Genomic DNA, 26,271 nt, shown 5'->3' on the forward strand with positions numbered 1-26,271 from the left:
TGACATAGCGTCCGATTTACCTTCGTTTTGTAGTAACAAAGTTTTAAAGTTAACATGTCTACACAGTAAAGTAATAGGCTGAGGATTCTGTAATTTTGCAGATATATTGCGGAGGAATAATAGAAGAAAAAAGTCTTAATACATTTTGTTGTGCCTCTTACAGTTTAATTTTAATAAAACTTTAGAAGTTGAAAATGCTTGTAGAAAAGAACGTAGGTAACACACACAGATAATTGTAGACAAAAGAGTGTCGGCAGTCAGCTGTTCAAGATGATCCAGTAATCGAGAAAGCAGGAACCATTTACAGTAGGAGTTCCATTGAAGAAGTTGTGTATCTATGAGGGTCTTAATGCGTATTAAGTGGCTTCTGAAACCTTCTTAAGCAATTGAATGATCTAGGTCAACAGACTCTTTCAATGTGTTTATCTCATCGATACGTGTAAGTTACTCTTTGTTTTGAAACATGATGCTAAGTTTAAGACATTATTACTGCAAAATAAAAGTGGGACACAATGTTATAGGGCATTTTGTGCTCCAATTAGGGTACTCCTTATTGCTTTAAAATATTAAAATGTATATATGTTACACTCTGTATAAAAATATTCATTACCATATCCAAATCCAAATAATAAAAATTACAAAACTGAATATACGTACATATATGCATCTCATAGCATGTCTTATCTTTTTGAAGCATTAAAGTATAGGTCGTAACTCACTGAAGACGTGTTCGTTTTTTTTTTTTTTTTTGTTTTTGTTTTTACTTTACTAGTACTTACTTTACTTTATTAGTATTCTTTGCACTGCCAGTATAGAATAAACATGCAATGCTTGGATAAAAAAATGACCCAGGTATAAGGGGTTGGACATAATAAGTCTTCATGCCGAAAGTATTTTAAGGGGATAGACTAAGGCATAGAAATGATATTACCGACAAAATTTAGAAAAAATATGGATTTACGGGCGCTAACTTTTTGTCCGTATATGAGAAGTTTTTGAGCTGGGGAAGGGTTCATTCGAAAGAAAAAAGTTCAATGGAGCGCAATCAACTCGTGATTTAACGAGATTCTGCTGATATCTGGTAATACGAGTGTTATAAAGTAGAGTAAAAATCGACCGTTCACAGTCGTGGAATCCAAGCAATTTTATGTAATTTAGAAAGTGTTTTGAACGAAATTACATATAACCAGACCGCGCTGCATTGAATTTCTTCCTTTCGAATAAAGCCTTTCCCAGCTCAAAAGCTTCTCATATAAGGACGAAAAGTTATCTACCATGAACCCATGTCTCAGCATTACTCTTTGCTGGGTTATCAATAAAACAGAATAAAATATGTGATACGTTTAGTTAGGCTAAACTTTAGGTATGGCTGCCGATGTGGTATCGGAATCTGTGATACCCCAATTTGGCGACGTGCATTACTGAAAATTTCCCACTCCATTACACACTACCGAACCAGTTGCGTGTATGTGAACTCGGTATTTCGGACCACTTTAGATAGCTTCAGAAAATCAAAAGAGAAGGTGAATTTAAAGTGAAACTTACTCTATCGCTCTTGAAACTCAAACGCTATCCAAGTCGCGGGCAAATGACACGAACCACGCGCGATCTTTTGAATTGTCCAAGTATTTTCACTTCCAAACTTACAGTTAGAAGGAGACTCTTCGGTGTGATCCTCAGAGAATTAAAACGATGACTTTTTGTGAAATATCTCGTGCTAATGCGTATTACTTGGTAACAATGAAAACAAATCTGTACACAGATTGTAGCAGGATGTGTAGTATAACCTTTCATATATGTATGAACCCCGGGGATAATCAAATACACATATATCAGACGAATCTTTAAATTCAGTTTTGCCGAAAACTAAATATCTTATACAAAAACTATATTCTTTACTTTCACTTTCACCAAAACATCTTCTCAATTGTACCACACGCCCTGCCACATCCTATATATTGTGAAGTTAATAGCATCCTCAAAATAAGGGGTTGGGTAATTATAAATGACAGTTTGATCGTAAGTGTCACGTCCCAGGTTCGATACCGCAGCCTGGAAAGAACCTTTTCTTTCTTTTTCTAAATATTTAAATTGCATATAACTGTATTTTACAAACATTGTAATTTTTTTACACAAATTTTCATTCATAGATGCATATTTAACATATGTTTGAACTTCTTTCTTTGTGTTTTATCGAGGAATTTCCACTGCCTAGACGCAGTATCAAAACACACACAACGCAACACCCCTCGTGTACATGTGATCCATTGCATTTGTTTTCTCATGTGTTCTGTGTGGTTGTGTGCGGTTGCGTGCGTTGAACACAGCGCCTGGTCTCTATGTTGGACGCGTTATTCTAATTTTTCCTAGACCTACACACGCATCTATATATATATATGATATATATATATATATATGTAATATGTACATTCTTACTTCCGAAAAATATTCGAATATATTTTTTAGATATCTATCTATGAATGAAAATTTGTACTAAACAACTGCAGCCTTTGTGAAATAATGCTATATGTAATTTAAATATTTTAAAAAGACAAAAAAAGTCTTTCCATACTAGATAGTGAACGCAGGATCTGTCACTTAGAAAAAAATCATCATCCGCAGCTATCCAATAGCCTTCATTCAGAATGCTATTATTAATTTCCAAAAATATGTACATAGAGTTGTTTTAATTGCTCTTAAAAAATACGCATAGAGATTTTCCAGAAAACATCATCACTTCTAGACTCATCCCTCAAAATTTCAGAAAAATCTCTAGAATCTCGTCCAATAGTGGATTTACGCACAGGTGGTCACTTCAGGACCCATAAGACAAGGTCGCGATAAAATAGCATTAGCATATGCTAATAGCTAATAGCATTAGCAACAACTACGAAAAATCGAAACCAAATTGGATGAAAGTATACTGAGTTATTATTAGGTTTTATCACCTAGAGTGTGGATTATATAGCTACATTATTATCGCGATAAATGTGAAACGAATGTCTTTTCAAATACTTGATTCAAATATTCTTGATTTTATGTGCATTTAATTTTGCATAAAAATAAAGCAATATGTATTGCGCATAATTTATTTATTACAATAGAACTCCAAAAATTTGTGTGGTCTCTGGCCTTTGGAGGAATAGATCTGCCACTATCCCCTTTTAACAACTCGAAAAATGAATATATTTGGGCAATTGAAAAGATCGCGCGTGGGTCGTGTCGTTTGTCGGTAACTTGAACAGCTGAATCTGAGCGTTTCAAGAGCGAGAAAATAAAGTTCACATCTGCCTTCTTTCTCGAGTTTTTTCAGCTGTAGATGTGCCAAGCTCACATACACGTGGCTTGTGTTGTAGTATGTCTAGTGGAGGGGGAAATTTTCTAAGTTGCGTCCCAAATTCGGAATCATAGAATAGCTCCATCTCCCATTCAATAAACAGCTTCATGTTTGTAGGTAATGCTATTCGTCTAACGAAAACTGTAACAGCAGATACCGACTTGGCAGTCTCGAAAAATCACGTGACTAGTCTACCCCCTTAAGTAATTTTTGACATTAAATAACTTGGATATGAAGGATCAAACGTAACTTTATAATTCTTGATTTTCATTTTATTTTGATGTTTAAATAATCTTTTAAAACTTCTGGCATCGGTTGACAAATACATTTTAATGTTGGTTTTAGGGTATCATTCCTGCCTTAAACATAGTGGTAGGAATGGTGCCCGTAATGAAAAAATATTATATTTAAGTTTATACCATGTTTGAACTCTAGTTTGAACTATAATTAAGAAAATAATACTGATTAAAATTTGTTTACTAACTAAATAAAAATATTAAGTGCAGAGAATTTGATGCTTCATTAGTGTACTTTTAATGAAGATTTATTATAGTTTGGAACAAAACGAAAATTGAAATAATTTTATATTATATTGTTTTGGTTTATTGTAAATTTAGATACATTATATTTAACTCTTAAAATTGTATTGACATAGGAACTCCTCGAAAATGTTGTTTGGCGAAAAATGATGAAGACGATACAAATATTGCTAACAGGAATATTAAAGATCTACCATCACACGTTGAAAAGTTAAAAGCTCAAGTAAATTTATATTATTAGCTTGTCAATTTAATGCTACAAATAAGTAGGTACATAAATATTTATTTTACTATATCAATATTACTATCCTCATTTTTTAGGCTAATGAATGTTTTGAGCAACAAAAATATACATTAGCAATTACAATGTATAATAAAGCCATCAGCTATTGTCCAAATGCGGCCGTACTTTATGCTAATAGAGCGGCGGCATACATGAAACGGACTTGGTATGAAGTTTAAGCTTTAACTTTGCGGCATACAAAGATAGTCTAGTATGTATAAAATATTTTAATATCATGTAATATCTAGGGATGGTGATATATACGCAGCACTTAGAGATTGTCAGACAACACTGCTCCTTGATCCTGGACATGTGAAAGCACATTTTAGGTAATAATTTGCGAATAACAGACTAATTAAATTATCTATAGCTCGTTCAAACACACTTAGTGTTTCTGTATATATTGTGAACAGACGTTTCTCAAGTTATGGATTGCATTCAATTTTTAATGGTACGTGAAATATATGAAATTAGAAATTATTTGAAAATGCTTACATCATAGATTTCGCTGATGAATCGTTAGTCTTACATTTTTCAACATCTAATTGAGGGGATAGAATAATCACGTGATTTTTCGAGATTCACAGGTCGGTATCTACTGTTACAGTTTTCGTTACAATAGCCTTACATACGGACACGCGATTGTCGAATGATGGCGAGATGGAGTCATTCTATTATTCCAAATTGGAAACGTGACTTAGAAAATTTCACCCTTCACTATACATACTACTACAGTAATGTCACGTTTAAATTACAATAAGTCAAGGATCTGCATTGTAATTTTTGCGTTATAGATAGCGATTTTATTCCAGGAATTTGCTCGCGTTCAAGACTCGAGTTCCTAAACAAAGAAATAGCGAGAGTAAGTGAGAAAGATATGGTAGGGCGAGCAGAGTCGACCAACGCCACGTCCTTGAAACAAATGCTGCGTACATTACAAAAAACATACAATTTCAAAAATATTAATTTCTCTAATTTTTATCTTTTACAAAAATGCTGCTGGTGGATTGGTGGAGTCCTACCGATAAAAATGAATCCAAACACTACATAAATCAGACAAGTTTTTATTATTAATCACAGTTAACGATTTTCTCTTTCACAGGTTTCGCACGCATGCAAGCACGCACACCCACATACTGTAAAGAATGTGCGACCGTGCATACCTGTATATGTGTGTGCGTGAAAAACTGCGAAAGAGAAAATCGCAAACTATGATTAATAATAAAAACTCGTCTAATTTATGTAGTGTTTGGACTTATTTTTATCGATAGGACTTTATCAATTCACCGGCAGCATTTGTATGTATAAAGATAAGATGAAAATTATAGAAATTAATATTTTTGAAACTGCATGTTTTTTGTAATATATGCGGCATTCGTTTCAAATGCATGACAACGGCTACTGCTGCACGCGCTATTATATCTTTCTCGCTTACTCTTACTATATCGATTCACTGTCTTTGTCCATAGGGTCAGGACCCATTGAGTTGAGGATCTTTAATGATGGGATGGTAATAAGGCTGGGTCATTGTAATTAAAGCGCTACAATTCTGTTGGAATGTAGGTGTTACATTACTGTACACGAATCATGTGTGCGAGAGTTCGGCGCATCGAACAGCTGAGAAAAATCGAGAGAGAAGGCAGAATGTGACCCTTATTTTCTCGCTCTTGAAACGCTGAGATTCAGCTGTTCAAGTTGCCAACAAGCGACACGACCCACGCGCGATCTTTTCAATTTCCCAAATATATTCATTTTTCGATTTGTTAAAAGGGGACAGTGGCGGATCTATTCCTCCCGAGAATAGATCCCGAGAATAGATAAAGGCCCGAAATCTCACAAAGTTTTGGAACCCCGTTATAATAAATAAATTATGCGCAATATGTATTATTTTATTTTTATGCAAAATTAAGTATACATAAAATTAAGAATATTTGGATTAAGTATTTGAAAAGACATTCGTTTCACATTTATCGCGATAATAATGTAGCTATACAGAGTGTCCTAGCGAACACTGTACAGTACGTTATTTCCTAATGTATTAGAGATAAAAAAAAATTGTTACTACAGAATTGCGTGGTTCGAAGGGGCCAATTTATTACCGAAGGCGAATTTTTTGTAACATTATTATTACATGAGATATGATAATTAAGTTTGATTTTTTAAATAGAACTATATATTTTTTTTACAGATCAGTTGATAGTGTGTTTCAAGACGAATCCAGCGACGTCTAATTTATATACTTTTTTTACTTAATTTTCAAGATATTGCGCCTACAAATTTAGTGATTTTCGTTGAAAGAGAACCTTAGTATCGGTTTCAAGGGGTAATGCCTAACATGCGCCATCGGGAGGGAACAATAGACCGCCCGCAGTATCTGCTGATCAGAAAGGTTCCGCTTCCGACGAACATCGCTATACTTATAAACACAATATCTCGAAAATTAATTTAAAAAAGTACATAAATTAGACATCGCTAGATTCATCTTGAAACACACTATCAACTGATCTGTAGAAAAATATATAGTTGCATTTAAAAAACCAAACTTGACCATCATATCTCATGTCATAATAATGATATAAAAAATTCGCCTTCGCTAATAAATTGGCCCCTTCGAACCATGCAATCCTGTATGAACAATTTTCTTTTATCTCTAATACTTTAGGAATTAACGCACTGTACAGTGTTCGCTGGGACACCCTGTATAATCCATACTCTTTCGTCCAATTTGCTTCAAATTTTTGGTAGTTGTTGCTAATGGTATTCTGTTTAGTTGCAACATTGTAGATACGGAATTTCCGGAGAAATAATGTATACGCACATATTTTTCGGGACCCTGTGTTACGAGTCTCGAGGTGACCGCCTGTGCGTAAATCCTCTACTGGTGAGACCTCCAGAGATTTTCATGAAATTTTGAGGGATGAATCTAGGAGTGATGATGTTTTGTGGAATATGTTTATGCGTATTTTTTATGAACAATTAAAACAACTCTATATACTTATCGTTGGAAATTAATAATAGCATTCTGAATGAAGGCTGTTGGATGGCTGCGGATGATGATTTTTTTCTGAGTGACAGATCCTGCATTCAATATCTAGTATGGAAAGACCTTTTTTGTCTTTTTAAAATATTTAGATTACATATAGCATTATTTCACAAAGGCTGCAGTTGTTTAGTACAAATTTTCATTCATAAATAGATATCTAAAAAATATATTCGAATATTTTTCGGAAGTAAGAATGTACATATTACATATATGTACATACATATAGATGCGTATGTAGGTTTAGGGAGAATTAGAATAACGCGTCTGATGTTGCGACCAGACACTGTGTTCAACGCATGCAATCGCACACAATCACGTACAATACATGAGAAAAAAAATGCAATAGATCACATGTACACGCAGGCGTTGTGTTGTGTGTGTTTCGACGCTACATCTAGGCAGTAGAAATTCCTCAATAAAACCCAAAGGCAAAAGTCGACAAAAGTTCAAATATATGAATGTATGTGTTAAATATGTATTTATGAATGAAAATTTGTATTAAAAAATTACAACGTTTGTAAAATACTTGTATATGCAGTTTAAATATTTGAATAAAAGAGAAAAGGTTCTTTCCAGATTGGGTATCGAACCTGGGACGGGTCACTTATAATCAAATTATTATCCGTAATTACCCAACTACTTATTTTGAATATACTTCTCAACATATAGGATGTGGCACGCGTGTGGTATAGTTGAGAAGAGGGTGATTGGGTGAAATTGAAACTAAGAATATAATCTTCTTATAAAATGCTTAATTTTTGAGAAAATTGAATTTAAAGATTCGTTTAATATATGTGTATTTGATCATCCCCGGGCTTTATCCATATATGGAAGAAAAAGTAGTGCTAATATCATTATTCTATATATATATATATATATATATACACACACATATATATAATATATACCTTCCCGGTTGTACTACACATCCTACTACAGGCTGTGTATAGATCCGTTTTAATTGATACTAAGAAATACGCATTAGCTCGAGATATTTCACAAAACTTCACCGTTTAATTTCTAGATCCACGCCTCAGAATTTCATACAACTCTCTGAGGATTACATCTAAGAGTCTTCTTTGAATTATAAGTTAGAAGGTACAAATATTTGGACAATAAAAAAGATCGCACTTGCGTGACTCGTGCCGCTTACCCGTGACTTGGGCTTCAAGAGCGAGAGAGTAAACTTCACATTACATTCGCCTTCTCTTTTAACTTTCCGAAGCTTTCCAAAGTGGTCCGAAACGTTGAGCTCACATACACGCAGTGGGTTCGGTAGTGTGTGTAATGGAGGGGAAAATTTTCAGTAACACATGTCGCAAACTTGGGTATCACAGATTCCAATTCCACATCGGCAGTCTTTGTAATTAGATGTTGCCTGGTTCGCACGAGCCCAACTAAATTTATCATGTATTTTACTCTGTTTTATTAATAACCTAGCAAAAAGCAATACTGAGGTATTGGTTTACGCCCTGACACTTTTTGTCGTTATATGAGAGGATTTTGAGCTGGAAAAGGGTTCCTTTGACGGGAAAAAGTTCAATGTAGCGCGGTCTGGTCATAATTTCGTTTAAAACATTCTCTAAATGGCATAAAAATGCTTAAATTCCGCCACTGTGAATGGTCATTTTTTGCTCTACTTTGTAATGCTCATATTACTAAACATCAGCAAAATTTCGTTAAATTATGGCCGCACTTCATTGAACATTTTTCTTTCGAATGAAGTCTTTTCCAGCTCGAAATCTTCTCATGTATACGACGGAAAGTGTCAGGGCGTAAACTCCTGTTTTTGAATAATTTTGTCGATAGTGTCACTGCTTTGATATATCCGGATCTACCCCCCTTAAAATAAAATAAGAATAGATGAAATTGAAGTATTTGTTATAAATCGAATTTTTCTTCGAAAGTTGTTGTCAGCTATACATAATTTTATTAATTTATATAATATACAGTGATTCCAATTTACCAGTTTTTAAAAATATTAAATAGCAGCTGTACTGAAGCAACAAGGAATTTCGTATCTACTTTGTTGGTGCTTGCCTCAAAACGTTTCCAATAAATATCAACTTATAGAAAACCTTTGTTCACACTGATGCAATATAGTTTGAGAAACATTTGAATTTTGCTCCTGTTTTAAGGCAACAATATGTTTTAAATAGGGTAACAAAACATACAGATTGGAGCAATATTTATTTATGTTACCATCTATTGTCGCGTGTTTCCTTTTTTTCTTTTTTGCATTTTTATTGCAAACTTGTCAAAAACACTAAAGTTGTTGGCTAAGTTAATAAACATATGGTATATTACTTATGTCTTGTAGACTGGCACGTTGTCTTTTCGATTTACATCGATTAACCGAGGCAAATGAAGTAATTAAAGAATTTCAACAGAAGTTTCCTGAATATGCATCTAATTCTGCGTGCAAAGCATTAAACATGGATATAAAAGAAGCAATAAATTCTGGTATGTTCTTTATATATTGTACTAAAAAATTAAAATTGTTTTACATAATACAAATGTTAATCATAAATTTTGATCCACTTTTGTTAACAGTTATATTTTAAAGAAAAGACAAATCTATTTCTCTTTAAGAAAATATAGTTCTCACGTACATTCTTGAAACCCATACTTTTGAAACTGGCCTCATACAAAAATCAACTTCCAGTCATTTCTTAAATGTATTTAAAGTAATCGTTTTTAAAAAGAGAGAGATACCTAAAGCGTAACGTTTGAGTTCAAGAATAGAGGCCTGTTAGATTGACGTGATTTGGTACATGTAACGTTAATTAACAAATCCATGTCAAGAATCTACTCTTAGACCATATACAGGGTGTTTCTAAATTCGTGGGAAAACTCGGAGATGTAGGTAGAAGACAAGAAAATAAACCGAAAACTTCATATGCAATATTCTCGGAAACGCTTAGTTTGTTAGTTATACGCGATTTTATATTTCGTAAAATACCGATGTAACAGTGACCCATCCCCTTTAAGGTTAGTGTCCGGGCTTCGACGAGGCCTCGAGCTTTTAAAGATCTGGGCATTTCTGGGCTTAAGTGAGCCTCTGGCGACTCGCAACGCGTGTAGAGAGATACTTCATCGAATGGGAAAGCATACTTTCTAATTGAAAATACTATTGATATTTATCTACGATTAAGCGGTTGCTTTGGCATTTTTAGGAGGTCGAAAATTTTTCTCTCTCATAAAGGGATAGCTTGAACCTTTTTAAATAACGTGGAAAAGATTTCATACTAAAATATTAAAAGTGAAATTCGGATTGAATGCACTGTCATTTCTCAAAATGTTTCTAAAAATTCAGCAATCTTTTCGGAAAAGTCTAAAGATATGTTTACGTGAGGGTGGAGGCGTTGAAGTGGCGTTAAAAGTTTACATGTAAAAATACATTTTGAAACATTTTGAGAAATGACAGTGCATTCAAACCGAATTTTATTTTTAATATTTTAGTATGAAATCTTTTCCACGTGATTGAAAAAGGTTCAAGTTATCCCCTTGTGAAAGAGCAAAATTTTTGATTTTCTAAAAATGCCAAAGCAACCCCTTAATCGTAGATAAATATCAATAGTATTTTCAGTTAGAAAGTATGCTTTTCCATTCGATGAAGTATCTCTCCACACACGTTGCGAGTCGCCAGAGGCTCACTTAGGCCCAGAAATGTCGAGGCCTCGTCGAAGCCCGGACACTAACCTTAAAGGGGATGGGTCACTGTTACATCGGTATTTTACGAAATATAAAATCGCGTATAACTAACAAACTAAGCGTTTCCGAGAATATTGCATAGGAAGTTTTCGATTTATTTTCTTGTCTTCTACCTACACCTCCGAGTTTTCCCACGAATTTAGAAACACCTTGTATACTACTAGACACAGCAAGCACAATATGTCCGGTTGAAACGTATACAGGTGTTTATATCCGTAACTATTAAAAATGAGAAAAAATGTTTCAAACAAAAATTGTATGGTATCAAAGGAGGTATACTTTCATGATAACAATTTGTCCTTGCGATGACCTTGGATTGCTCTGTGTAGGACACATTTAAATTTTGTAATGGAACCCTATATTTTTTATTGCATATTTTTGTAGCTGATATCGAAATGTTTTCAAAACACTGCTTATAGATGTATTTTGCATAATTCATTATTGAGTTATTATCTTTCAAAATTGACGTGCCGCTGACATTAGCGTTACTCGATGTACACCGCGGGGAGGTTGTACCATGCGACCTTCACGATTGTTCTTACATTTTCACTTTCTGACTTGTGTTAGAAGGGGACTTTTCGGTGAAACTCCCAGAGATTTTTATTACAGTTTGAGGGACGAGTGTAAAGATCAAATGATGATATTCTATAGAATATGTTATGCCAATACGCATTTTTTATGAACAATTAAAACAAGTTTATAGACATATGTTTTCAAAATAATAGAATTCTCAAGGAAAGCGGCGAGAGAACCGTAGATGATAGTTTCTTTCTGAGTGGAAAATCCCGGGATCGATACTTAGCATGAAAAATCAATTTTCACTTTTCTTTTTTAAAATATTTAAATTATTGCATATCAAATTATATTATAAATACTGCAACTTTTTAATACAAATTTTTATTTATAAATATATATCTAATAAACATATTTTAATTGTATACTACAATGAGTATACAGGGTGTCTCAAACTAAGTGCGGGAGCCGGAAGTGGGAGCTTCCTGGGGTGATTCTAAACAACATTTTCCTTTGCAAAAGTATCCTCCCCCGACCAATCAGAGAGAGCAAATAGCGAGCGCTCGGCCGACCAGCGACAGGGCACAAGCTACGAGGAGCGTCTGCTATTCACCGTGCTCGAGGGTTGTACAAGAAACTCAAAATGTTTACGTCAATGCTCAATTTCTCCTAAACTATTGGATGAAAAATTATGAAGAAAATTAGGACCACGTTAACTATTGAGTGAGTATTGGAGTGTAGATAGTGATAAGTAAACTAGCGTAAAGTCGCGCGACTATGCGACACGACCATGTGACAATCCAGGTAAAAAGGATCCGCTCGCGTACAAAGGTAGCGCGTTGCACTCTCATTGGTTGACGCTAGGTGCGAAAATAAGTATAAAAGGCGGTAATTAACACAAAAACGAGAGTCTTAACGGAGCAGACGTGGAGCACGGCACTCCAGTCAACTAAACATAGGCCAAAACCAATCCTCCCTAGAGGAAGACGTCACTACGCACGGCACCTCTAGGTTTCTGCAACCCAAAACCGTACAAGCAGACGTAGAGATGGCTCTTGTGCGATTTCCCTTCCATAAGCAACCTATCCTCAACCAAAATTCTATATTTCATCCGTCCGAATACATCGAAAGGACTTCCATAGTAAGCGCGACGCGGCCCTTGGGGCCTTCGGTCTCGAGTACGGATGGCTCCTTCGAATTAGGCAAGGCAATACCTGTGATCATAAACGGCGACATCTGCGAGACACTCGTTACGGTCTCCTACGCTAATCCGATATGCCTTTGCTTTTCCCCATGAATTTGCTTGTGAGTTTTTCGACTCGAAGGAGAGACTACCACCTCCACTAAAAAAAGTAACCGAGGAAGATCCAACCTCGTTGGTGTCAACTAACAAATCAAATTCGAGTATTTCGATGAAGCTACACCCCGAGAAGTCGTGCTGGAGGGATGCGAGGGCACGAGGAAAGAGACTTCGGAAAAAATCGTCAGTATCGATCGTAATTTCGCCGCCGAACTGTGTAACATCTTGTTTTTATTTACGGAATGCCGCAGAACGTTTCAAAATAATCGGTTGACGGTCAATAAAAAGTCAAGTGCTCATTTAGTGAAGTGATCAGTGTTAGTGACCGCGAAGTGTTGTAAATGCAAAGTGGCTTCTTGTGCTGTTGTACCTGCGATCAACGCTACCTGGGCATCATCCCTCAATGATCGGGATCGGCACAGTGACCCAATGGAGCAAGTGTTCAGGCAGCAGGTGAATTCTTCTCCGAATGGGTGAGTTTTACCGATAGTAATTACTGATATTACTATAGTCTGTTAGCGTCAACGTATTTTAAAAGCGAGTTGTGGGTGAACGGTTCCATGCCGTCTTGCCTTCGAGGGTTTTATGTATGGAACTTAGGCTATGTGGCCTTGAATGAGGGTGCGTGAGACTAAACAGTCTCGACGCCAGGCGATGGCTGATGTCCACGTTGGGTCTCCCAGCTATCGGGCGTTGAGGGATTGAATGTTTATGTGAAGAGATAGAGAGTTTGGAAATAGCAAGCGGCCTGACGCCGCTAAAGAATTGGGACTTTGTTCCTGAAGGATCTGGCCACGGAGTGGGGAGAGTCTTTTGACTCTCTGGCAAGAGGACTGTGTCAAGGGACACGGCACTTACCCCAGAACTTTGAACGAGGAATCAATTTAGAAAAATTTCTAACAAGTCATATTATTAATCTCAATTCATTTAAACATTTTTTGCTCTGGTCCGTCATAAATAAAAATATAAAAATCAATGTTTCCGTACTTTTTACCCATTATAGTAACTAAATACGTCCAATTTTTGTTCATTCATTATGAAATAAGTATTCTTGTACAGTTTTCAATGTTTTAATACACCATAAAATAACGTACAATCTGTAGCAACTACGGAAACATTGCTTTTTATTTTTTTTACTATGGCATTATTACTTTACTAAATCGGCATTTTAAAATTCTTTTTCCTCGTTTTTTATGTTTTACAACTTTGTTAATTACTTTAAAAATCTGAAAAAATTCTATATGTGTCGCGATAGCTAACATGTTGCTACATTTTTTATCATAATTTTTCCACCAATAATTTGAACAAAATTTGTGAGTAACCTTCTTGGCTCTCGTTTTTTATGTTGTACAATTTTGTTGATTAATTTAAAAATCTGAGAAAATTCCACAACATTTGTCGCGATAGCTTAGGTGTTCCTGATTTTTTTCATAATTTTTTGTCCAATAGTTTATGGGAAATCAACACTAACATTGTCTTCTTTTTCTACAACTTGGCTAATAATTTAAAAACCTGAAAAATTCCACAATATGTGTCGCGATAGTTAACGTGTCCCTGATATGTTTGATAATTTTTCATCCAATAGTTCAGGAGAAATTGGGCAATACCGTGTAAAGGTCTTGAGTTTCTTGTACAAGCTTCGAGCACGGTGAGTAGCAGACGCTCCTCGTAGCTTGTGCCCTGTCGCTGGTCGGCCGAGCGCTCGCTATTTGCTCTCTCCGATTGGTCGGGGTTTTTCGTTAATAACTCGTTAACAAAGCTTCGGAGGACATTTTTGCAAAGGAAAATGTTGTTTAGAATCATCCCAGGAATCTCACCTTTCCGGCTCCTGCACTTAGTTTGGGACACCCTGTATATCACGTGTATATGTATGTAGATGCATACACATATACATATACCTGTATGTAGGTTTACGGAGAATCAGAATTACATACAGGTGTTTGAAATTAACAATAAACAATTTAACCATGTACAAATAATACACGTAACATCTTCACAACAATATAGTAATGTTACGAACGAGAGCCGCTCTCGGGTCTGGTTGCGTCTCTCGTCCGTGACTGGTAGTCGATTCGGCTTCCTTTGCTCTCGGTCGCCGAGATAATTGGTACACGACCGGAGAAGCAAAAAAAAGGGTCTTGCTCGACCGTCGATGCTCGAGCTCGATGCCCGAAATCAATGACGTCAGAAAAGACACGGATAGCATTAGGGATTTAATAGGAAAAATTGAAGTTCCTTATTTGCAAACAGATTTTCACGCAAGTAACACCAATCGATTCCTTGTGCTCTCCCGATAAAAATGATATCAAATACAACATGATTCCTATTGTTTATAATAAAGATATTTAAATAATAAAGGTTGGAACCCTGCGACGGTTACGGAGAATCGTCAAAGTTACTTTTCTATCAGTTCTTTACGAGCTAAAAATGACAGTAAATGAAGATTTGGCTAACAGAATTTATGTATATTATATTTAATCGATGTCGGAAAGAAGATATTAAAAATAAAAAAATAAAAATTTCTAAACATTTAAAACGGAACTTATATACTTCTTGTGTTACGCTTTCTTTTTATTAATAATTTCAGTCATTAAATAATTAAACACAAAAATATGAGGGAATAATAGGGAGTTAGTGAATTGGAGAACTTTTCGTAGCATTCTAACATGATACGACGAGAGCCGCGCTCGTCGAATCGACTACCACTCACGGACGAGAGCCGCGCTCGGGTCTAGTCGTGCCTTAGAATCGACTACCACTCACGGACGAGAGCCGCGCCCGGGTCTGTTTACATAACGTGATGAGCATGACCTTTCGTTCTACAAACCAAGTTTTATGTATCTTTGTTAAAAATAATCGGAATCATGTCGTGTTTGACATTATTTTAATCGGGAGAGCACAAGGAATTGATTGGTGTTACTTGCGTGAAAATCCGTTTGCGAATAAAAAACTTCAATTTTTCCTATTTAAATCCCTAATGCTATCGTTGTTTTTTATGACGTTTTTGTTCTCGGGCGTCGAGCTCGAACGCGATGGTTCCAAGAATTGGTTTCTTGGCGGCACGTATCAAATGAGGTAGTGGGGATAAACCACAGCTCTCGTCCGTGTAAACGAAACGGCTCTCGCCGCAACATTACCGTAGTGTGTATAGTGGAGGGGGAATCACAGTGTGGCTCCATCTCGCATTCATTAGGCAGCCACATGTCTGTGGATAATTTTATTTCTGTAAAGAAAATTATAACGGCAGATACCGACCAAGAAATCTCGTAAAGTCACGTGACTACCCTAGGCCCTTAAGCCGCATTTACAATATATAACCATAGATATCGCATTATTAAATGTAACTCGTTTATGCCATAAATTTGAAATTAATGGTGAGGGCGCTACACTAGGAAACTGACAACATCCGTCAAGTTTTGAACGAAAAGATTAATAATAAAAGCTAATATATATAAGAATAATAATAAAAAAATAACAGAAACAATAAAGAAAAAAAACGTGTACTTTTGTAACAACATGCCCTAACACAGGGAAAGTTGTTACACAATAAAGAGTGAATTAATACAATGTTAAATTTTGGAAGAGAGGAGGTTGCTCATGAGGAATCAAGTATTATTAATAATCGTTTAAAAAATTAATAAATATAACATCATAGCTGTGTTTACTACGACATTGGAAATAGCTTCAGAGACGTACAAAGTTATTAATGCCATACTTCTTCATGGTGAATCTATTCATAAAAGACATTATACTTGTCTCCTAAGGCAAAAGAATTCTACATGTATGCATGCTGATGACTGATATTTGTCAGACACGCTAAAGACGCTGTTACGTTCTAACTAGACGGCGGTCGTCATGAGCGGCGGAGATCAACCTTTGGGGTTCTTGCTCTTTTAAAGTGTTTAAGCACACCTTGATTAAACTTTCTCTTACATGTAGTGGAAGGGGAGAGAGGAAAGTGAAACTGGTAGACCTTGTTTAGGTTTAACAATTATACATGTATTTAACAAGTCGCAGTTTACATACCAACTCCTTCTTCTCAACTGAGAGTACAAAGTCAAGGATGTCACCTCGCTAGTGTAGCCGGTCGCTGGTCGCTCAGGGTTGCTTCGCGTCGCAAGTACTTCGTACTTCGCGGAGTTTCTCTACGCAGTAAAAAAGAGGCGGATTCGATCTTCGCGGAATTACTAGCTGTTCCCTTCGACTCTTTACGCAATATCCCGTTACTACGCGATACGCCCTCGCTGTTACAGTGTTATAGCTCTCGCGTCGCGGCGATGGTCAGAGATTCGCTCTGATCCCGGATTTACTAATCCTGACTGAAAGACTGAAAGACTGATTGACTCGCGTCCTCTTTATAATATTCCTTTTGGGTCATTCTTCGTAATACCCAAAAGGAAAATGGTTACGCGTTGTTTTGTTGAATCAGCTCGGCGGTGTCGGTTATTATCGCTCGCATAACAATGTTATGAAATGCTGATGCATTTCGCGCTTATTGACAGCGAAAAAGGGGACCAGGTGAAGGCCGGATATAACAATGCTTATATATTTATCTTGGAAAACATATTACAATAGATTATTAGAAATCACAATACATACACATAATAAGTACAAAAAAGACACATGGACATATGCTATATTGTATAAAAATGATATGGTTAAACGAACTTACCTGTAAGTGGGGTTCGACTATAATTATACGAAAAGTCCCGTTCGAGATGATTACTAGGTAATTTTTCAGCGTTCGCGCAATTTTCCTTATCTTTAATCAACCAAAATCTGTCAAATGTATCAAGATATCTTCTCTTTATACATATATTAAATTTCTGTTTTACAGAATACGATATACATTATCTAACAATGTACCAACTTTCTCTGTCTTGGTTCTCTTAATATACACTTTATGTTAAATTCTTAACAAAATCATAACGTTTATAAAGAACACAAAATCCAACCTTCTTCCTCCACAAGGAGTCAATTAACTTAAATCTACTTTTGTTCTCGCTCATTTGGTCTGTTGTAGCTCGTGTAAAGACACGTGCGCTTAGCAGCAGAAATCGCGGAGTCTTAATACCTCCGCGCCGAGCTAAGCGAATTCGCAAGAATCGGCAAAACGTGACGGCTTCGGCCACCCCCGTTTTGCCTCCAAAAGGAACGCGGATCGTGGAAACGATCGAGGAACGCTTCGCACTTTGGTATAGCCTGTCCAGCTAACCACACGCGACAGTACCAGAGCTAATTAGTGTTGAATAAAAAGGTAGTCAAGTACACGGTGAGTCCTAACTCTTAAACCTGGCCAAGGACCCAATCATCCTATCTCCTTCCCACCTGACGGCTATCGGCGGTGGAGCACACTAGCTCTCACCAACGACGGGAGAGGAGCAACAAAATTGGTGGCAGCGGTGGGATCCAGCCAACAACGTGGAGATCTACTAGAGGCGAGCAATTGACTTCTCATTCGACGGAGATCCAGAAGACAACTGCAGCCAGCCGGGAAAAAGGAGGCCCGACCTGTCCGACACGAGATAACGAGGAAGGAAGGCCCTCTTCGCGCCTATCACCTGCCGACAGAGGACACCGAGCGACGATTTCAGCGACGAAGTCGCCCGAGCAGAGGCAGCGAAACGTTCCGAGCGTACAAACACCGACGATGATTAGCTTAATCTGCGTACTGTAAGTGCCAGAAATTTTTTTTTATCTTCTCTTTGTATCCATAACCCCGCACCGGGAGTCATATCCACATGCGGCGAGCGGCTTCATTAGATCCTACAATCGAGCGAAATCTTGGCGAGAGGAATAACGACGATAGAGAATGGTGTACAAACTCCGCGACCAAGACATACAATGCCATTTGATAGGATAGATACGTATACAGTAGCGCGCGAAGCGGTCACTGACATTAAGGAGCGCACGCGTTCCGCGCTTGCAGGTACACCGTTCGAGTTTCGTCCCAATCTCGAATCGAGAAGGGACAACTACACATTCGACATAGACGAAAGCCTCATGCCTAATCCCCAAACAGCTGAACATAGTACAATTAACGAACCTAATACTGACCAAAATCGTAGCGATAACGCAACACAAGCAAACGAAAGACAAGAATACGTGTCTTGGGCCGATATGGCACAGGAAAACGACCAGTCGAATGAAAACCCTGCATTACGCGATAGGGTAGCAACCCTAGAGGAAACGCTCACTAGAATGAGTGCGCAACTAGCGCAGTTAACACCGCGACATAGATCGACTAGAACAGCAAGAACGCTAGAATTCGAAAACTTACAAGTTAGTCCAAATTCCGTAAATCAGGAAATAGAAAGTTTAAGAAGGAGCGTGGAAAGAAATCGTAGAAGTTCAGTAAGATTCAATGACGATATGAATTACTGCGAAAACAGACGTTCAGGGACATACTACCCACCGACACACACTGCACAAGACGAAATGACTGACCTAAGAGGTAACGTTAGTCAAGCCGTTACAAATGCACTAGGACAAATATTCACCTTTGACGGTTCAGACCCACGTGAATTAAACGGATTTCTGCGTAGCGTACGGTTTGCAAAACAGATAATTCCGCAAACGCATCAGGCAGAAAAACACCTATTGCAAGGAATAATGTCTAATAAACTACGCGGTCGTGTATCAGAAGAAATAGCACATCGTGCCATTCAAAATTTTCACGATCTCGAAGATTGTCTTACGTCACTATATAGACCTGGTCGAGCGGGACCATCAGTTTTACTCGACATATTACAACAAAAACAGGAAATAGGGGAATCAGTACAACCGTACGGAGATAGAATTGTAACACTATTGACCGAACTAATTCCCGAAATGGTGACGAAGAAGAGGACGGACAAGCGGTCGTCAGGGGCGTAGCTAAAGCCATGAATAAAGTAGCGCAAGTAGTCTTCGAAGCAGGGTTGCGTAGGGAATTGCGAATTCTAGTAAGAGCTAAAGGACCACCAAATCTAGAAGCCGCGATATTGCAAGCGATACAGTGCGAAAGAGATGATAAATACCATCCCGGTTCGGTCGGCCGGCGCCCGCCGCCGCGCACAAACACATACACTAGTCGAAAGTACGGCTACACATGCAAACGCGCAGGACACACGACACAGGAATGTTGGAAGGGACAGAATCGAACAGAAGATACTAGAGCACCCTACGATAACAGACGAAACATTACACCGATAGGGACTAGTAATAATTCAAACAATCCTAGCACTAGCACTAACATTAATACATATGGTAATGCTAGCACTAGTTCAAACGCAGGCAGGGCAGCGCGATCGAATCAACGAAGATCTAACGAATACCCCCTACCTGTCGCTAGGAAAAGAGACGAATCACAAAAACGTGACCCACGAATCAGAGTAGTAGAACTACATTCTCTAACACTTACAAAATATACCTCAGATAAGATCAAAGTAAAAATAGATGAAGTACATAAAAATTCAGCAACAATGATGATCGATAACGGCGCAGAAGCTTCTCTTATAACACAAGGGGCATTAAGACCGCATATTAAAATAGAGAAAACTGAAATACAATTAGTAGAATTTTCGGGAAGCGAAATAAAAACAATAGGCCAAATAGAAGCAACATTTCATGCTAGAGATGAACTAATTAAACATACACTATACGTTATAGAAGATAACCTTTTAAGAGGAGTCGATGGAATTATAGGAGTAGACTTTTTAAAACGAAACAAAATAACATTAGATTATAATAAAGGTGAGGTGACAATAAACGGGGAACTTTGGAAAACTATTTCAAAGGGAAACGAAGTTACCTTACCACCAAGAGCGCAAACAATTGTAGCAATAATGACAAACGAAATAGATGAAGGAATAATAGAAAAACAAGAATTAGAAAAAGGAATCATTTTAGCAGAATGTCTGGTAAAACCTAGAAACGGCAAAATCATAGCAAAAATAGTAAACTTAACAGAAAAACCGAGAACGATAAGGTTACCACGAGTAACGCTATCCGAGACGCAGGAAGCCGACGTTCCCATCGAAAACGAAACGCGCATCCGAGGCGCGACCGTGAAAGAACCCCTGACACAGCGTGTGAACAGAACCATCGCACAGATTCAATTTGATCATTTAAACTCAGAAGAGAGAAACTCGATAGAAGAAATATGCAAAGAATATTTTGATATTTTTCATTTACCCGGAGATAAATTAACATCATCAAAAGCAGTTACACATAAAATACCGTTAAAAGCAGACACCCTGCCGTGCAACATTAAGCCGTACAGATTACCAGAAACACATAAACGAGAAGTAGATAAACAAGTAGAGGAAATGTTAAAAGAAGGTATAATAGAGCGAAGCACAAGCCCATGGAATGCTCCACTACTAGTAGTCCCCAAAAAAGCAGACGCATCAGGGAACATCCGATACAGGGTAGTAGTAGATTTTAGGAAACTAAACGAAGCTACGATAGGAGATTCGTTTCCACTACCAAATATTACGGAGATTCTAGACCAGTTAGGGAAAGCTCAATAGTTCACCACGCTTGACCTGGCATCAGGTTACCACCAAATAGAAATGGATGGGGAAGACAAGGAGAAGACAGCGTTTTTCACGCCGCGAGGACATTTTCAATTCAGGCACATGCCTTTTGGATTAAAAAATGCACCCGCAACCTTCCAGCGAATGATGAATGCAGTTTTCATTGGTCTATTAGGGCTAGATTGTTTTGTGTATCTCGATGACGTAGTAATACACGGTGCCAGCCTAAAAGAACATAACCAACGCCTGAGGAAAACATTTCAAAGATTAAGAACCTATAACGTAAAACTCCAACCAGAAAAATGCACATTCTTGCGCAAGGAAGTCATATTTTTAGGGCACATAATTACATCAAAGGGAATTAAACCCGATCCACAAAAAATAGCTGCTGTAAAGGAATATCCTGTACCTAGAAACCTGAAAGAATTGCAATCATTTTTAGGATTAGCAGGATATTACCGCAGGTTTATACCACACTACTCAAAAATTGCTAAGCCACTGTCAGTTCTAACTAGTAATAAGGTAGAGTATAACTGGACCAGTGAACAGCAATATGCTTTCGAACAATTAAAGGAAGCACTTACGACAACACCCGTTTTAATTTACCCGGACTTCACAAAAGAATTCGTGGTAACAACGGATGCGTCAGACGTAGCAATAGGCGCGATATTGTCGCAAGGAGAGATAGGAAAGGATAAACCTATAGCATATGCCAGTAGAGTCCTAAACAAAGCAGAAAAAAATTACAGCACCACGGAAAAGGAATTATTAGCAATAGTATGGGCCGTAAAACATTTTAGACCATATTTGTATGGAACACACTTTAAAGTGATTACGGACCACAAGGCGCTAACGTGGCTATTTAAAGTAACAGATCCTGGATCAAGATTAATACGCTGGAAAATACAACTAGCAGAATACGACTATGAAATCATACATAAAGCAGGAAAAACTAACACGAACGCAGATGCGCTCAGTAGAAACATAAAGAGCGTGAAAACGCCCAGCGGCAAGGCGGAAGAAGACACCGCCAGCAAAGCAAAGAAACCCATAGTCGTAGAGACGGAAAAAGAGAAACAACAAATCTTATACGAATACCATATAGCACCCTTGGGAGGACATCAAGGACGACAAAGAACAAAACAAAGAATACAACAAAATTATAAATGGAAAGGAATGGATAAAGATATAGAAAATTTTATTAAAAAATGCAGTTTTTGTCAAAAGAATAAGATAGGGAAAAAACATAGAGCACCTATGGAAATATCAGATACACCAACTAAACCCTTTGAAAAAGTAGCATTAGACATAGTAGGACCATTGCCAGAAACAAGTCAGGGAAACAAGTATATACTAACATCCCAAGACAGTCTAACAAAATTTAGTAAAGCTATCCCTTTACCAAACCAAGAAGCAAAAACAGTAGCAAAAGCTTTAGTAACCAAAATAATTTGCCAACATGGAATACCACAAAAAATACTAACGGATCAGGGAACAAATTTTGTTAGTGATTTATTCAAAAATATTTGCAAGCTATTAAAAATAACAAAAATACAAACGACAGCATATCACCCACAATCAAACGGAGCATTAGAAAGATCACACAGCACACTAGCTCTCACCAACGACGGGAGAGGAGCAACAGGTCGTTACCTAATTCAGTCTTTTACTTGAAGTATAATAATAATTTTCTACATATCAATAGTAAAAATAAATGAAATTTCCCCCAAAAGATCATTTAAAATGTAAAAACACCAAGTAGTTGGCTTCGGTTTGAACTCTACTTCCTACAAAAAATTTCCCAAAAACTTAACCCACAAAAAATCTCCAAAAATATTAATCCACCCAAAAAGCATCCAAAAAATATTTATTCCCCAGAAAAAAACCCAAAAAATTAATCCTTGAAAAAAAGCATCTAAAAGATATTAATCTCCTCTAAAAAGTATCCAAAATGTATTAACCCTTTCGCGGCGAACAGCGCCTTTTAGCGCTCAGCTATAGATGCTCTCTCCGAGCGAACAGCGCTTTTTGGCGCCGTTCGCTTGTTATCAGTAGCTGCCCAATAATGTCCATTAAGTCGTTTGTTTTCGATACGCTAGCAGCTTCTTGTGCAGAGATTTTTTTACATAATCAAATACAATTATCCATAAATTTTGCCTCGATCATGGATACATGGACGACGAATATGAGCTGCGATAGTGTGGATCCGGCTGCTTGGAGCGCATTTCTGAGCGCTCCGCCGCGAAGGGTTAAATAACCCCCAAAAGGGCATCCAAATGATATTCATAAGTCCCCAAAAATATCTTCAACAAATATCAGTCAACAAAAATGAAACGCAAAACTTAACAAAAAATATAATAAATAGGCCCCAGAAACGGTCTAAGGAGTAGAGTAATAAAACTGTCACTCTGACGAACTTCAGACCTCAGTTCTTACTTTTCATCTTGTATCAATCTTCTTCGTATACTCCAACAGTAATCTTCAAATGCTACTGTCTTGAGACATAATAATCGTAACAATATGGTTCATGTGATGGTTAAATTTTTTTTCATGCTCTATAAACATACGAAAACAAAGTAAAGGATATTATTTTATAAAATTCAATGAAAATTCAGAAAAAAATATCTTTCAAGTCCTGTTAGAGAATAACTTTAAAAAAAAATTCTTTCCACGGTTACATGTGCTCCTTTAAATAGTGTAACTTTGCCTTGAGGAATTTTTTTTTTTTTTTTCCAAAAGGATTTATTTCTTTTTCTCTTTTTCTTCTTTTTTTTCAAAATAATGTAAATATTTAGGTGTTCTTATTTAAATACCACAACCTGTATTCATGAATCATGAAGATAATATAATTTTATAGATGAGATTTAATTCTGGTGGAACAAGTGGATTTTTGTATTATTTTCACAATTTACAAATAAAGGAAGAAATATCAAACTATTAACGAGTAGGTAGAAAAATTGTCATAATGTGAATCACACAATGTCGAAAAAATTCTTTATATTTAAAATAATCCTATTTATAACAATAGCTGAATTTTGTTATCTTTTTAATGTGCCGATTTTCGATTGCTTTACTAGACTAATTATATGACATTTCCTTTCAATTTTTATAATAACAGATTATACTAAATAATAAAATTCTTTAATAATCAAGAGTTTTTAGATATTAATTATACTTATATAATTGAAGGATTTCAAATATCTACAGTTGTATTAACACATAATTTTATTAATTTTTATTGAATAATTCAATTTACTTGCATACAGATTTGAAATACTACTGGCAGTTGATTTTTGTATGTTGTACCCTTTTTAATACATATTTAATATAATAGTTTAGTTATTATAATACAATTATTATACACATAGGATGTTCAACAACAGGTGGCAGAAATTTTAAATTATGGTTATACATGCCAAAACAAGGCAAAAGTGAAGAATTGTTAATTACGTTTGAGGCTTCGTTTTCGAAATATTAATTATTAGCAGAACGCCAAAAGTATATGTAAAATATGTTTAACTAGACTAGACTTATTCTACTGTCTTATTTTACTAACACCTTATGACTTGGAAGTAACAAAATATAATTTCGTCTTTCTTGATTTCTGCCGTATTTGTACATGTAGAATTACTTCTGGAAATTTTTGATACCTGTTTCGAACACTCTCTATAATTCATGTAATAAAAATAATAAAATTAAGTTATAATCTTATGACAAAAAAGTAAAATAATACACATATCAGGTAAGGATAGTGAGATGAGTCAAACAGCGAATCAAGGAATATCAAGATATGAACAAGAATGGCGAAACAATACAATTGATTATAAAATGAGATTCTGTGGTCACTGTAATACTACAACTGATATAAAAGAAGCAAACTTCTTTGGAAAGTAAGTATACATTTAACAAATTATTTACAGATAGTCTGTTTGTAATATATTAGTGATTGTTAAACTTTTTCTTTAAGCAATGGTCAATATATTGTGGCAGGATCAGATGATGGCTCCTTTTTTATTTGGGATCGTTGTACCACGAATATTATACGGGTATTAAGGGGAGATGAACGCATTGTAAATTGCCTGCAACCTCATCCTTCCACGTGTTTATTAGCTACTAGTGGCATTGACCCAGTAATTAGATTATGGAGTCCTTTACCCGAGGTATGTATATATGATTATCCTTTGAAAAATGTAATTCTTCTTATTTCATGAATAATGTAAGCTACTCGGATGTCAAACTGATCAAGTACATAAAATCGAAAGCAAAAAAAGCGATGATATAATAAATAATGTATTTTAAAATTTACCTTGATGTAAACAACCAAAGTAATTTACTACAATGAAATGTTTAAATAGTTGATTTTGTTTCTAAGATATTGAATTCGTAATTCAAAACTTAAAATTTGTCAAAATGATTTTAGAAATATGTTAAATGTTATTTATCAACTATACAACATAGTTTAATTATTTAATAATAGTAGATATAGTTATGCAGATAAATGTTTCAGTTTGTGGAAAGTTATTATTTACATGTTTTAACGATAAAAATGAAATTTTTATAAAAGGTAGAGTTGATCAGTTTGGCTCCTCCGAGACTAATACATGGAAGAAACGTTAAAATTTAAAAATTTGCTTATCTAGGATGGTAGTGTAAATGACAGAGAAATTCAAAATTTAGAAGATGCTGCACATGCTAATCAAGTGCGTATGAATACAGATCCATTTGAAGTAATGCTCATGAATATGGGATATCGATTTCCAGTTCAACTTGTCGAACTTAATGAAGACGGTGATGAATATCAGGTTTAGTTAATTATAAAGCCTTTAAATTGTACACAAAGTTAGACTGTGAAAAAGATATGAAAAATTGTATAAAAATGCGGTCATACAATTAAAGACTTATTCAGTGTTGTATTGCAGAATATCGATACATTAATTTTGATCATCTATTTTTTTATTAATCCATTGTAGTTAGCGACCTTTTCGTAAATAAAATATTAAAGAATACTCGAAAAAGTATCAAT

General features: G+C 36.1%; 1 protein-coding gene across 5 annotated transcripts in view; it reads left to right on the plus strand.

Moving 5' to 3' along the window:
* Adp (WD and tetratricopeptide repeats 1) overlaps nt 1-26,244 on the plus strand; it is a 32,314-nt gene extending 6,070 nt beyond the window's left edge. For 4 of the 5 annotated variants that reach the window (XM_076387079.1, XM_076387081.1, XM_076387078.1 and 1 more), the window contains 7 exons: nt 3,993-4,099; nt 4,198-4,325; nt 4,408-4,488; nt 9,523-9,665; nt 24,991-25,138; nt 25,216-25,408; nt 25,889-26,244. In XM_076387079.1, the coding sequence (XP_076243194.1) occupies nt 3,993-4,099; nt 4,198-4,325; nt 4,408-4,488; nt 9,523-9,665; nt 24,991-25,138; nt 25,216-25,408; nt 25,889-26,056 (968 nt within the window). In that variant the 3' untranslated portion in view covers nt 26,057-26,244. Of the gene's footprint in view, nt 1-3,992; nt 4,100-4,197; nt 4,326-4,407; nt 4,489-9,522; nt 9,666-24,990; nt 25,139-25,215; nt 25,409-25,888 lie in introns of those variants that run through there. The other variant, XM_076387082.1, reaches the window with a different exon arrangement.
* The last annotated feature ends 27 nt before the right edge of the window (nt 26,245-26,271 follow it).

The sequence above is a fragment of the Calliopsis andreniformis genome, chromosome 10 (assembly GCF_051401765.1).
Source record: "Calliopsis andreniformis isolate RMS-2024a chromosome 10, iyCalAndr_principal, whole genome shotgun sequence".
NCBI classification, from domain to species: Eukaryota; Metazoa; Arthropoda; class Insecta; order Hymenoptera; family Andrenidae; genus Calliopsis; species Calliopsis andreniformis.